Source organism: Echinops telfairi, unplaced genomic scaffold (assembly GCF_000313985.2).
Source record: "Echinops telfairi isolate 266 unplaced genomic scaffold, ASM31398v2 ScPeMD7_24;HRSCAF=84, whole genome shotgun sequence".
NCBI classification, from domain to species: Eukaryota; Metazoa; Chordata; class Mammalia; order Afrosoricida; family Tenrecidae; genus Echinops; species Echinops telfairi.
In genome coordinates, this window is record NW_022103921.1 from 6,606,491 (window position 1) to 6,620,636 (window position 14,146).

The window sequence follows — 14,146 nt, forward strand, 5'->3', positions numbered from 1 at the left end:
GCAGCTCCTCGGGAGAAAGTCTAGGCTCCCGACTTCTAGAACAGTTACAGACTCAGAAACCAAGGGAGAGTCGCTGAGAATGAGCGAGCTTAGTTGTTGGTTTAATAAAACACCCAAGCCAAAAGGTGACGGCTTGAACCTGCCCATGATGCCCCAGAAGAAAGTCTTATTGCTTTACGTCTGTAAAGATTGCAACAGAAAGAGCCCTGTGGGGCAGTCTGTACTCTGTAATGCAGGGGGTCACCGAAAGTTGGAATTTTTTTGGTTGTTGTAACTACAGTTTATTTTAACTATAAATCTAGTTTATTAGAGTTAAAAGAAACTATACATTACCGTTTATTTTAACTATAAATCCAGTTTATTACAGTTAAAAAAAACTATACATTACAGTTTATTTTAACTATAAATCCAGTTTATTATAGTTAAAAGAAACTATAAATTACAGTTTACTTTAACTATACATCCCTTTTACAATGCCGCATTTGTTCAGGAGGTGCCCTGGTGGCGCAGTGGTTAAGCGCTCCACTTAACAGAAAGATTGGTTGTTTGAACCCCCAGCTGGTCCATGGGAGAGATATGTGTCAGTATGCTTCCATAAAGATTTCAACTCTATGTTCTACTCTGTCCTAGAGGGTGGCTATGGATCAACATCGACTAGGTGGCAATATGTATTAGTTCAAGAGTCAGAACCTCAATTCCAGGATCAGCTGTGTTCCTGTTGATGGGACATTAGATACATCACTTAACTTTTCTGGGCTCCAGGGTCTACATTTATGAGAGAACTTTTCTAGTAATTTCTCAGATTTTACTGTACTTTATACCACTATCAGCTCAGATATAGGGACTTTCACCACAGAGGGCTCATACACTAGCTCCAGCCACCATCCAGTTTCAGTTGCAAAACCTTATGCGAATGCATCTGATGAACCTACCTTGAATCCAGTATTTCCTCTCTTGGATAAAATGCCCTTGGTAAGGATCAGTGCCTAGAGCCAGTGGGGGATTATTAGGAGCCAAGTTGTTGCTAGGAGCCAGCATGTGAATTCCGACTCATCGCTGACACCACGTGCAACAGAGCAAACCCTCCTTGTCCTGTGCCATCCTCACAATGGCTATCTTTGAGCCCAGTGCTGGAGTCCATGTGTCAGTCTGTCTTGATGAGGGTCCTCCTCTTTTTCATTGACCCTTTCCCAAGCATGATGCTCTCCTCCACAGACTGGTCCCTGCTGGTAACACGTCCAAAGTATGTGGGACAAAGTCACGCTCACTTCTAAGGAGCAGTCTCATGGATCAGAACAAAGTCTCGGGCCTCAGATTTGTGATTAGTTTGGGAGAAGTTAGAGGCGTACTTTGGGTGGGAATTGGGGAGTAGAATGTTGTTCCCTGAGGAACGTGGTGAAGAAGTGCAAGCGTTTCTTTGTCACCACTGACTTCTCTTTGCCAAGACTCTGTTCTGGTTGAGTGTCCGCATCCCAGGGAAGGCCACTCCCTAAGACACACCTACTTATCTCAGGGAAGGCCACTCCCTAAGACACACCTACTTATCTCGACAAGGATCCCATCACTGGTGTCTACCTCTCAATTTACACTTACAGTTCCCACTAGACTAGTTCATTGTTGGGGCTGGGGAATGCATGAGGTGGGGAGCTGGACATCAAGAATACAGGTGGTAAAACTTAGTGGCCCCCCTTATAGGAGTTATGAGACCTGAACTGACATCCCTTCATCTCACCAGCTCCTTAATTTTACTTGAGAATTCTCAAAGGAATGAAGAGAAAAGTCTGTATTTTGTAGACTTGTTGAAATAGTTCAATGTATTTCTATTTGATTTAAGCACAATATCAATGGAATATAGTATTTGGAGACTTATTTTTTTTGTTTGTTTCATTTTCTTTGAACAGGTTTCCAAAAAAGAACAGACAGCTAAAAATGCCATATGGATTGACTGTGGAATCCACGCCAGAGAATGGATTTCTCCTGCCTTCTGTTTGTGGTTCATAGGCTATGTAAGTGTCCGTGTTCCTTTAAGTATGTGGTTCAAGACCACCTATGTCTGAACTAATGGAATTGTTCGTTTGAAGGTATTATCTCCAAGACCGGTCATAGACTTCTTGGCTCAAAGACTTCCAAAAGTGAGGCTTGGGTGAGATGTCATTATGCAAATTAAATTAGAAAACTGGTCTTAATCATTTAAGTCACCCTGAAGATTGCTGAGGGAGGCCTGGTTGTACAAAGGGTTAAGCCCTCAGCTGATATCTAACAGGCTGTGATTCAAACTCACCCAGTGGTGCCGCAGAAAAAAACAACGTGGTGATCTGAAGATTACAGCCAAGAAAACCCAATGGGGGCAGGTCGACTCTGTCATATGGGATGGGGCCACTATGAGTCAATACACCGCCCCCCCAAGGCTGTTGGTCTTTTCCTTCCTACATTTTTGGCTGCGCTGAACACTGGAGAATATTTTTAAGTTAATAGGCTGGTTGTAATGTGTTTACTAAAATAGAAGGAAGAAGCGAAGCGATTCTCTAGGTTGGCTTCCAATGAATTTTTATCCCTTTTGGCTTGAACTATCCAGATACCTTTTGCCATTTTCAGACTCTGGCCATTAAACATAAAGATCCCAGAGCAGAGCAGTTTCCCACAGGGTATGATTGAAGATTGTGTCCCTGAAGAATGGCTTGCCATTGAAGAAAACTGTATATGAGACAAAAAGTATATCATAAAAGTAAAGAATATATAATGACTATAAACCTCTATAATAAAGGAGCAATATGCTGCAGATCCTATAAAGTAAGCATCTATGTCTTCTATCCTGATTTATATACAGAGTCATTGCTTTTTGTATAAATAACTCAAAACATATGGCTCTCTCATCATGGTTACTGTCTGTGTACTCACAGATTCATAGTAACACCCAAGAGATAAGTTCGGAAATTAAAGGTTTGCCACTAAATAGATCCACCTTAACGAATGAGATATTTCAAAAGTAAAATAAAAAATATACATTTCAAGAGTAAAAGGTAGAAATTTGTCTGCCTTCCTTTCATCACCTTAACATCTGCTCCCCTCCCACCAATCAGGGCGGTAGCTTCCCCAAATCTGCAGAAAAGTTCCCAACCAATGATGATACTCTCATGACCAAGGTAGGTGATTCCAACTGACCAGGCCCATAGACGAGTCCAGTCATTCTGACGGTCTGGAAACTCCTAAAGTCAAGTCGTTTTATGCTTTTTAACAGAAATAGTAAAAGAAGGGGGAAGAAAGATTCATATTTGTATTGGTAAAGTTGTCCTGCATCACAACCCTTTCCAATACAATACCCCTTCCCTATTTACCGACCCATCCTCTGCTCTAGTATACAAACTATTAATGTTGGGGGAGTAGCTAGCTCCTTCTAAGTTCACATGGGGACAGGAGAATCCGATTCCACATCAGTTTCGCCCAAGACCATTTCCTGCCAAGCTGAGGTCAGACGGTCTCACCCTCCAACCTACTTACCAACTTAACACCCATAGCGCCTCCCACGCACTCTGTACTTTTCTGCTGGGCTCGTTCATTCATCGTAATGGCCACACAGAACTCAGACCTAGTATTAGAACCTTATTTATTTTTGTTTCCACTGCTGGTACAGCAGTTAAGCTCTGGGCTGCTAATCAAAAATGTGATGAGTCTTAATAATAAGGATAAGGATAATTCTCATTTATACACATGTAACATTCTGCCGAAGGTTACAACTTCAACGTATCTTTGGAGGGTCACAATTCCATCCACCTCATCACAATCCCTTCCTTAAAAGGTGACTGTGAGAGATGCCAGAGATAAGTGCTGTACTCACGGAGCCACATTCCAGAAGTAGGATTCCCATTCCCAGCGGGGAGGAGCCCTAGTGAAGCAGTGGCTACAGCACTTCGCTGCTAATCCAAAAGTCAGTGTGTCAACCCCACCAGTCACTCCATGGGAGAAAAGATATGGCAGCTGTCTTCCATGAAGATTGCACATCAGGTAGAGCTTAGACGTAATAGGGTACCTTTGGGTCAGAATGGGCACAACAGGCTTCCTTCAGCTGTACTTAAAAATCAACGTGCTCACAGGAACCCAAGGTGATGCAGCCAGTGAAAACTGAGTAAGGGGTCAGAGAAGCAGCCAAGGTCAAGAGATCTGAATAATATAGCTAGCAATTCACAAGTGCCGGGGAGTTTCCCCATCTAGTCTGCTAGGTTTCATTTCTATGCTTTATAGGTGGGCAAAGAGGGACTTCGAAGGTGAAATCACTTGCCAAGGTCGTATATAGTGGCTGAGCTGGCATATCAACTCCAGCTGACTGACTCCAAATTAATAGACATACTTTCTTCTTAGCAGTATTATGGTGTGTGTGTGTGTGTGTGTGTGTGTGTGTGTGTGTGTGTGTGTGTTTGCTGTGGGTCGGCAAACCCAGCTCCCTCAATTAAGTACCTGGAGGGACCCCACTCCATAAATCAGCTTGCTGCCCGAGAGCACTCAGCTGTCCTTGCTCAGTGCGGTGCACTAAGGAGCCACTGCTCTGTCTCATGCTCCGGCTCTCGGCGCTGCTGCCATTCCTCCGATAAGTCTCTTGTGCCACGGCTTTCTGTCCTGGTTCAAGTAGATTCCATGTGCAGGGATCTTGGGGTCCCAAAGACAGAATCTACTCGACTCGTCTCTCTTGCTGGTCATAAGCTACCCCCTCTGCTTCTGAGATGGCCCATTTTATACCGAGCAGCATGGTAAAATGGACCATGCCCCCATTAGCGTTCCATGCTTTTAAAATTATGATTAATCTTATTAAAAATGGCTCATAACCGAGTCATATAATCCTATCCATAGCTTCACCACCTTCGATTACGCAGACCCATCAGGAAATCGTCACTTGCTGGGAGTTACAATGACAATGACTGGAAGAGCCGTATTACATAGTGCACTGCACTGCAACCTTCAACTTACTGTATCTTTGTAAGATTAATCTATGTATTGCATAAATATTAATAAATTGGTTACAAGGCTCTTGACTCTGGAGAGACAATGAGGAACAAGAGACAGCTCAGGATCTTACAGTCTAATGATTTCCTCCGACAAGGCCCAAGCCTACATAATCGAGATGTTTCTTATTTTTCTGAAGGAGCTCCATTGTTGGTTGGACCATTGTGATCCATGGAGTTTCATTGACTGGTTTTCCAGAAGTGAATCAGGTCTCATTTTCTTCAGGAAATTAAAATCCAGTTAAAGTCTCTGTGCCTCTCACTCATTTTCCCTCAGCCCAGGGACAAATTTAGATCCCTTCTCTTTCCAAAACGGAGCTCTGATGGTGCCGTGCTTAAATATTTAGACACGGAAAGAAAGGTTGGCTACTGAAACCCACCATCGGCCGTGTGGAAAGAAACGATGCGGCTCTCTGCTCTCTGAAGATGACAGTTGAGGAAACCTATGAAGCATTGTCCTCTGTCACAGAGGCTCCCTGTGAGTCAGACGGATTGAACAGCACAGAGCAATGCTCTTTTTCTATCACAAATGCCCGGGTATTACCGAAACATGTATCCCACCTAGAGTTCTAAATTTGTAGCATTGGAAGTTTGTGTTTAACTACTCAGTGCCTAAGAGACTGCTCTCCTCCGGTTGTACACGTGGCTTCCTTTTCATCCAGCGGCGGTTCTATCTCTCGCCTGTGCTACGAAACACGCACCACTCCAGACTCACTGCCTTCCAGTCTACGCTGACTCCCGGTGACCCTTTGGGTAGAACTGCCCCTGTGGTTTTCCAAGACTGCAGCTCTTTACAGCCTCATCTTTACTCCCAAGAGCGGCTAGTGGTTTTGGACTGTTAGCAGCCCAACGGATAACCCACTAGATCGCCAGAGCTCCCTCTGATCTATGAGAAACCAAAAAAGCAAAGTCAGAGCCGCCAAGTCTATGCCAACTCACAGCGACCCAATAGGACAGGGTCGGATTGCTCCTGTAAGTTTCCGAAATGGTAATTCTTTGTGGAAGTGTCTTTCTCCTACGACCTAGCATAGATTTTTTTTTAATAACTTGTAATGTTTCTTATGCATTTCTCATGTTTTTAAAGTGGTTATCCATTGAAAAGGAGTTTTAAAATGACTCTTGATTAGTTTAGAGAAAATACGAATTTAATGTTTTAAATATTTAAAGATAAAGTCATAACATGTAAGCTATAGTACAGGTAGGCATCAAAAGCCTTCATTTGCTTTTGTTAATAATGAAAAAATTTCTTCACAGGATATTTTAAATAAAAGTGGGGACAACAGGGCTACTGAAGGGTTTGATTAGTGGTTTGGCCTATTGCGTGCAAAATTAATGATTTGAAATATAACTTCCCCTTAAGTTACAATAAAAACTGTTTGTTTAAGTATTAATGCTGTCGCAAATGAAGGTTTTGGGTAAAACTTGGTCCTGGGAGAAATTACTTAGCCGACTGAAGTGCATCTCTGTGGTCCTCTCCTCTCTGGGCTTAGTTATTTTGGGTGAACTCCTCCGTCGTCAGAATGAGATGTCCCTGATATCCTCTCTGAATGTGTTGGATATGAGTCCTAGAGCCTAGAAGAACAGGTGTCAGGTCATGCCTGCCAGGAAACACATAACTGAAACAAAAACCAAACAAAAAACTCACAACGGCCGAGTCCATTCTGACTCATAGCTAGCCTGTTTCCCCGAAAGTAAGACATCCCCCGAAAATAAGACCTACTTACAGTTTTGCCTCTCACTGAAATATCAGGCATCCCCCTGAAAATAAGACCTCCCCGAAAATAAGGCCCCCAGAAGCTACCATAACTCTGGACTCTGGACTCTGGACTGTAGAGGCAGGCACTGCCGTGCAGCTCACTGTTGGCCGCAGCGCAGCTGGAGCAGACAGGAAGTGCGAGGTCTCTTTTAATAAAATAATAAACAATAAATGTGTACCATATTCTTCTTCATAGAAAAACAAGACATCCCCTGAAAGTAAGACCTAGCGCATCTTTGGGAGCAAAAAATAATATAAAACACTGTCTTGTTTTCGGGGACACAGGGTAGTATCTACAGAAAAGCTCCCACAGATTTTGAAGCCAAATGACCTGATGCTTCATAGATATACTCATTTTTAGCAAGATTTTAGCTCCACGAGTTCTAGGGACAATTTAGAAAATAGTATCTATCTGGGCTCTATGGAGAGAAAAACAAAACAAATGTGTGTGAGTCCATAAGTTCGATATTTACTCTACACCGAAAGTGAACAGATAAAGAGACAGGCAGCTAGAGCTACGAATGGAACAAGCAGACCTTGAGTCAGGAGAATGGGGACACCTTGTGGAAAACGTTAGCTGCTGTCACCGATCAATTTGTACGTAAATTACCAGAGAAGAACTTGCACGGAAAACACAATAAAATACAGTTTTTAAAATAGCATCTGATCATGTCTGGACATAAGACAAGATTCATCTAATCTCTGATTGACAGGGATTATTGAAAAGGGAGCTGAACTATATCGAGATTTTTGTTTCCTTAAACATTCGAATGTAGTGGGATTTACTATCTTTAGTGGATGGCTTTCATAAAGCATTATTTTTAAAAGGAAATTTTAGAAAATGTGTGATTCTCTTTTCTCTATACAGGTATATTAAATAGGGAGTCTGTGTATCCCATGGCCAAAGCACTTACCAGTATTTAGTAGCAGAGTACCCTAAATTCAATCCTTTTGAAAAATTAATGCTTTCTGAATATTAAATCTGCAAATCTAAATTTTTAATTTGTAGGTAACTCAATTTTATAGGAGAGAAACGCTATATACTAATCTTCTGAGACACATGGATTTCTATGTCATGCCAGTGATTAATGTGGATGGTTATGATTACACCTGGAAAAAGGTAGGTGAAAAAAAAATTTTTTAAGCCCCCTTGGGCTGAATTATTCATAGAATCCTGGGTCCTCGTCCAATGATTTCATTATGAAAACGTTAACTTTTATTGTTATTATAGAACATTTCAATATCTAGGAAAGTGGGAATAATTGCAAAACAAATGATATTCTTATCAAGCAGCTTGATTATGATCAATTCCTGACCCAGCTTTTGTCTATATCCCCACCCACTCTACCCTGCAGTATGACTACAAAGTAGATCCTCTCTCTCCCACCACGTCATCAATAAATATTTCAACATGCCTCTCTAAAGGAAAACCACATCCACTGCCTTCAGCGGGTTCCGACTCATAGCGACCCTGTAGGACAGACTAGAATTGCCCCAGGAGTCTCCAAAGCCATTGCTCCTTATGCAAGCCACCTGTGACAGCTTCCTCCCAAAGAGCAGCTGCTGGCGTGTGAGCCACCCATCTTTTGGTTTGCATTCTAGTGCCTTACCCACTGCACCACCAGGGCCCCTCAAAAACAATAAAAAATATGTCCACTGTCTTCAAGTTGGACCCATCCCTTAGCAACCCTGTGACAGTAGAACTGCGCCACAGAGGTTACGGGGCTATAATGTAGGAGCAGACCCCCATATCTTCCTCCTGAAGCAGCTGATGGGTTCAAACAATGGATCTTTCAATTAATAACCAAGCCCCTCACCACGTTTGCCACCCTGGGTCCTTCTAAAAGAAAAGAGTTCTTAGAAAAAAAAACCTTATTGTACCTTATTGTACAAAAAATGTGCAAAACCACAATACAACTGTGCTGATTTGTTGTTGTTTGTATTTGGGGGTACAATAAAGTATAGTTGCACTGTGGTATTTTTTTTTGTTTTAAGAACTCTTTTCTTTTAGAGGAAACCCTGCTGGTACCTGCCATGGCTCTGCAGGAAAAAGTTGCAGGAGTCTCCTATAAAGATTTGTAGCTCCGGAAACTCCAGGGAGTAAATCTGCCCTGTCATATAAGATTGCTATGAGTTAGACTCAATTCAAAGACAGTGAGGTTTGGTTTTGTTTTTGTATGTTTTAGAGCAGCGGTTCTCAACCTGTTGGTCAAGACCCCCCAGGCCCGATTCAGAACAGTAGCAAAATTATAGTGATGAAGTAGCAACGAAAATAATTTTATGGTTTAGGGTCACCACATGAGGAACTGTGTAAAGGGTCGCGGCATCAGGCAGGTTGAGAACCACTGCTCTAGAGGTTCCTTTAAAGGAACCCCTGATGTCACAGTGGTTAATACTATTAAGTACAGGCAGGTGGCCTGGGGATGCTGAATTGAGCTGCTAATTGCAAGGTCAGCAGTTCAAAGTCACCAGCCACTCCGAGGGTGCAAGCTGGGTTTTGCTGACTGTACTGCTTTGTCATAATTTAATATATCCCTCCAGCCTTTGTATTCTAAAAATTGTTATATGGATTCTAGAAGCTTATCAGATCCAGGTTTGATTTGGGGGGAAAAACTACTTCACTGTGATATCCTCTTTCCTATAAGAAGGAATGTAGTGTCGGATTGTCTCTCTTTGGGGAAGTTCAGCTGCCATTGATGCACAACGTCAGGATCCCCTAAATATTATTAGAAATAATTGGAATAGCATTTTGAATCAGGAATTCCAAGAGTTCGAACAGCATTCTCACTGAACTTACATCTTAGTTGAATTGCATTCTGACTGATACATACATTTAAATCTTTACATTGTCTAACTTAGTCCTGAACACACAGATTATGTTGGAAAATGATTATTATTTCTAGCCAATCGGGAAAAGGAGTCATGTAAAATTATTCACTAAAGAGGACGGACCCGAAGCAAACCAAACACACTGGCATCAAATTGATGCCAGCTCAGAGCATCCCCACTGGGCAGCAGAGTAGGGCAGCCGCTGGGGTTTCCAAGACTGTACGTCTTTAGAACAAAAAGCCTGTCTTTCTCCCTCAAAGTAGCTGGTGGGTTTAACTGCTGCTGATGGGTTAGCCACCCAACGAGTAGCTCACGGTGTCTCCAGGGCTCCTCCAATAGGAAGTACAGCTGTTTATAATTTAACATGGGACATATGAAAGCATCATGTACATATTTTGAAAAACTCACTTAAGTAGGTTTGCACAGTAGGGAATGATTGGAGTGATTATACATTAAAGGATACAGGGATTATTTAATGGAGTAGGTAATTTGTTCAGAACAGAGGGAAGTGGTGAAAGAAGTTGGTGAAAAATATTATCTAGGTTGTACAATACAAAGAGTATAATCAATGACACTGAATTATACATGTAGAAGTTGTTGAATTGTAGAATATGTTGTTGTGTATATTTTTGCCAAATTAAAAAAATAATTATACTAATAGCAATGAGTACAAGGAAGAAAAAATATTCTAAAATTGATTGTGGTGATGATTATACAAGTCTTCTTGATATGATTGAACTATTGAATTGTATCATCTGTGGAAGAAGTACCAATAAAATTGTTTTTTAAATTATCTAGGTGACAATGATATGGTAACTGAAATCTTGTAGGTGGGAGGAAATGAGAAATAGCTAGCACCGTGCCTCGCACATAGTTGGTGTTCAATAAATGGTCATCTTTATATATCGATACGCCCATTGAGGAGCAGAGTTTTTAGTTCTGAGGAATCCAAATTGCTGGAGCCATGAAGTTTGAAAATAAGTGGCCCCCCGAAACTTTCACTCCAAGATCATATTGGTCCCTTAAACTCTGAACAGAAAAGCTTGGCTTCCTGACCGTCAGCGTTGTCACACAATAATCTAACTTCATTAGTAATAAGCATGTCAAGAACTTAAATTTTCAGAGAAACACTGAACAATTGGTATGGCAAAATATATTTACTGTGAGTAGGTATTCTTCTGGTCACAGAATACAGCAGTAAGAGGCTTCCAAGGAGAAGAGCGAACTAGGTTCTATACTAAGTCATTATTACTTTCATTTCTTAAGAGAGTATCAAAGCACAGAACGAATTAGAGAGTTAGTCGCCAAGGACATCCTAAAACAGCCTTGATCCAGGTTGATGTATTCCTCTGTCCTCTAAAAATTGCTATTTGGATTCTAGAAACAGGTGCAATTCATCTTCTGGAAGCTGGCTGTGCATAAAGAGCCAAACATCTCCCTGAAGCAGCTTACTAAGATATTGCTCGACCCGAAGGAGATTCTAGGGAAGGTGTTCTTCAAGGTTCCAGAGGCTGCCTGAGGGCAATCTGTGTAGGTGACCCCAGAAATCTGGATCCCAAGAGAATCAAAACGATTTTATTAGATGTCTACCTTGGGCAGGCAGCACTATTGAAGAATTATCCTTGTGTGGTTAGTTTCAGCAATTGAAACTTCAAAGACCAGACTAGAATATAGTTAAAGGTGAGTCAGCAATTATCTGAATTGTTCTTAAAGAAAATGTTGCATGCTCACAAATGAATACATAAACACTATTCTGACCCTAGAAATATATGTTTGGTAAAGTAGAGGGGGGAGAAAAAAACATTGCTATCAAGTCAATTCCAACTCTCAGCAACCGGTAGGATAGAGTAGAACTGCCCTGTTGGTTTGTGAGCGCGTAAGTCTTGACAAGAGGAGAAACTATTATCTTTCTTCCTTAGGCAGCGCCTGGTGGGTCAGCAGCCCAACACAACCCGTTATGCCACCAAGACTCCTTATGGTAAAGTAGGGCAGCAAAGCAAAGGCAGGCCCTGGCTGAGTTGGCACAGTGGTTGTAACAAAGGGCGCAAACGTACCAGCAATTGTGAGGATGGCCCAGGAGCAGGAGTGTTGAGTTGTTTTGCACATAGGGTGGTTATGAGTTCGAGCCAACCTGAAGGCACCTGGCAACAGCCTTCTGACCCTGTTTCTGTGACCATGTATGATTGCTAGTAATGATGGGGGTATTTAAAACTGAAAGACTTTTCTTTGGGGGGGGGAGCATTTTTGGCTTTTTAGTCAGAAATATTGCTCCAATTTTCCAAAGGCATATTAAATTCATTTCCATCCATTTATATTAGCTTAATTTTTAAATTTTATTTTAACCATAGTGGAACATATGACTTCACCTGAATCCATGGAATTCAGGCACCCTTCACATTTTCCCAACCTCCAACTATACTTTGCATGTGATTCCACCAACTGATTCCTGAAGTTTGAGAACCTATTATTCTCAGGGCAGCGGTTACTAAGAAACTGCAGATGATGTTGGGTTGTCTCATCAGCCCCACCCCCAAATTAAAACATCTGTGCAACGGTTTATATCGTCAAACCTCCCAGTTTACACCACGGATGCAAATTGAGAATTTGCGTGAAGTTTAAAAATCAGAGTCAATCAATACAATTAAAGGAACAGTCTGGGTAAAGGTATCTTCACCTCTCACGTGAGATTGAATTAAAAGCAAGTACTGAAACCTGGAACTCAGGGTTTTCATCAGAGCCGACATTCATGAAGATGGTGCCCCTTTTCTTAGAAGGAGCTCAGAAGGATACAGGTACATGGTCACTTTAACTGAAGCAAACCTAAACGAGAAGCTGTCTAACTTGCTACCTAGTTAGTTATCTAGTGCTGCTTTGAACAGAAAGGCCCAAGTGGGGGCTTTCGGAAATAAACACTTGTTCTCTCACAATGTAGGGGGCTAGAAGGCTGCAATCGGGGTGCTATTTCCCAGGGAAGGCTTTCTTCCTTTGTTGGGTCTCGGGGAAGGTCCAGGTCTCCCCAGCTCTATTCCTTGGCTCCTTGGTGACATGTTCATTTAGTATGCCATATGCCCCATCTCTACTCGCTTGTTGCTTGCCGCTTCTTCTGCTCCTTTTATGTCTCTAAAGAGACACATTCAAAGCACATGAAAAGCACCCCATTCACGTAGCAAACTCATTGGGATTATCATCCCAGGTTTATCTATTAAAAAAACCATTGTTGTTGAGTTGATTTCAATTCATGGTGGCCTGATTGGGCAAAGTATAACTGCCCTGTAGGTTTTCCAAGACTGTAGTTTTTACAATGAAAGTAAAATGATTTATTCAACAGGATAATGTTTCAAAATTAACACAAAAAGGAATTGCTATTCCAGATTTTTATTCCAACTACCCAAGCTATCCCAGGACCACCTGTTCCTTTCCTGGGTGCCTCTTTTTTTAAAAAAAAAATCATTTTATTAGGGGCTCATACAACTCTTATCACAATCCATACATATATCAATTGTGTCCAGCACATTCATACATATGTTGCCATCATCATTCTCAAAACACCTGTTCTCCACCTGAGCCCTTGACATCAGTTCCTCATTTCCCCCCTACCTCTCCTCTGCCCTCTCTCCCCTGAACCCTTGATAATTTGTAAATTATTATTATTTTGTCATATCTCACACCATCCAACGCCTCCCTCACCCACTTCTCCGCTGTCCGTCCCACGGGGAGGAGGTTATATGTAGACCTTGTAATCTGTTCCCCCTCTGTATTTTTATGGAAGCAGACCACCTTCTCATTCTCCCACAGAATAGATGGCAAGTTCAAACCACCAAGTTTTGGGTTTGCAGCCAATCTCTTACACACTATACCTCCAGGGGTCCTTCTGCGTCAGGTATTAAAAACAAAACAAAAACACTAAACAACTAAAAGAAAACCCACTGCCGTTGAGTTGATTTTGACACGGAGCAACAGTATAGGATAGCGGGCTTGGAGAGTTCCCAAGGTCATCCTCTTTAAGGAAGCAAACTGCCACATCTTTTTCCTTGGGAGGGATTGGTGGATTCAAACTACCAATGTGTTGATTAGCAGCCAAGCTCTTAGCCACTGCGCTATCCAGGATGCTTAGAACACTGAATGCTGGGCACATTTCTTTAACCCTCTGTGGCTTTGCAGGGCTCACCACTGTCAAAGACAAGATGTTTGGACGGATTGAGACCTACATAGAAACAGAGGCTGTGAGAAAGTAACAATGTGAAATAAGTGACAAAATACCGTGAAGGAGGGAATGGGGTTGAGGGAAAGAAATCCAACCAGGCTACCTGGTCTTTTAAAAAGCACCTTATGTATTCCCGCGTATCACAGGTTTGACCGTTTCGGATATCTTTTTGTGTTTTGTTGATTCAGAAACGAATGTGGAGAAAGAACCGATCTTTTCACAAGGACAATGCTTGCATCGGAACAGATCTCAACCGGAACTTTGCTTCCAAACACTGGTGTGGTATGTTGTTACATTCTTAGAGGAATTCAAAACACCCAACTCCCTGCCGCTATCAGTGATCAACTTCCCAAATATCAGCAA

The 14,146-nt window shown here is 41.9% G+C and overlaps 1 protein-coding gene across 1 annotated transcript in view; it reads left to right on the forward strand.

Moving 5' to 3' along the window:
• Positions 1–14,146, forward strand: part of CPB2 (carboxypeptidase B2) — a 59,284-nt gene that overhangs the window by 24,190 nt on the left and 20,948 nt on the right. The window contains exons 6-8 of the mRNA XM_045289075.1: positions 1,902–2,006; positions 7,760–7,870; positions 13,972–14,065. Of these exons, the coding sequence (XP_045145010.1) occupies positions 1,902–2,006; positions 7,760–7,870; positions 13,972–14,065 (310 nt within the window). The remainder of the gene's footprint in view (positions 1–1,901; positions 2,007–7,759; positions 7,871–13,971; positions 14,066–14,146) is intronic.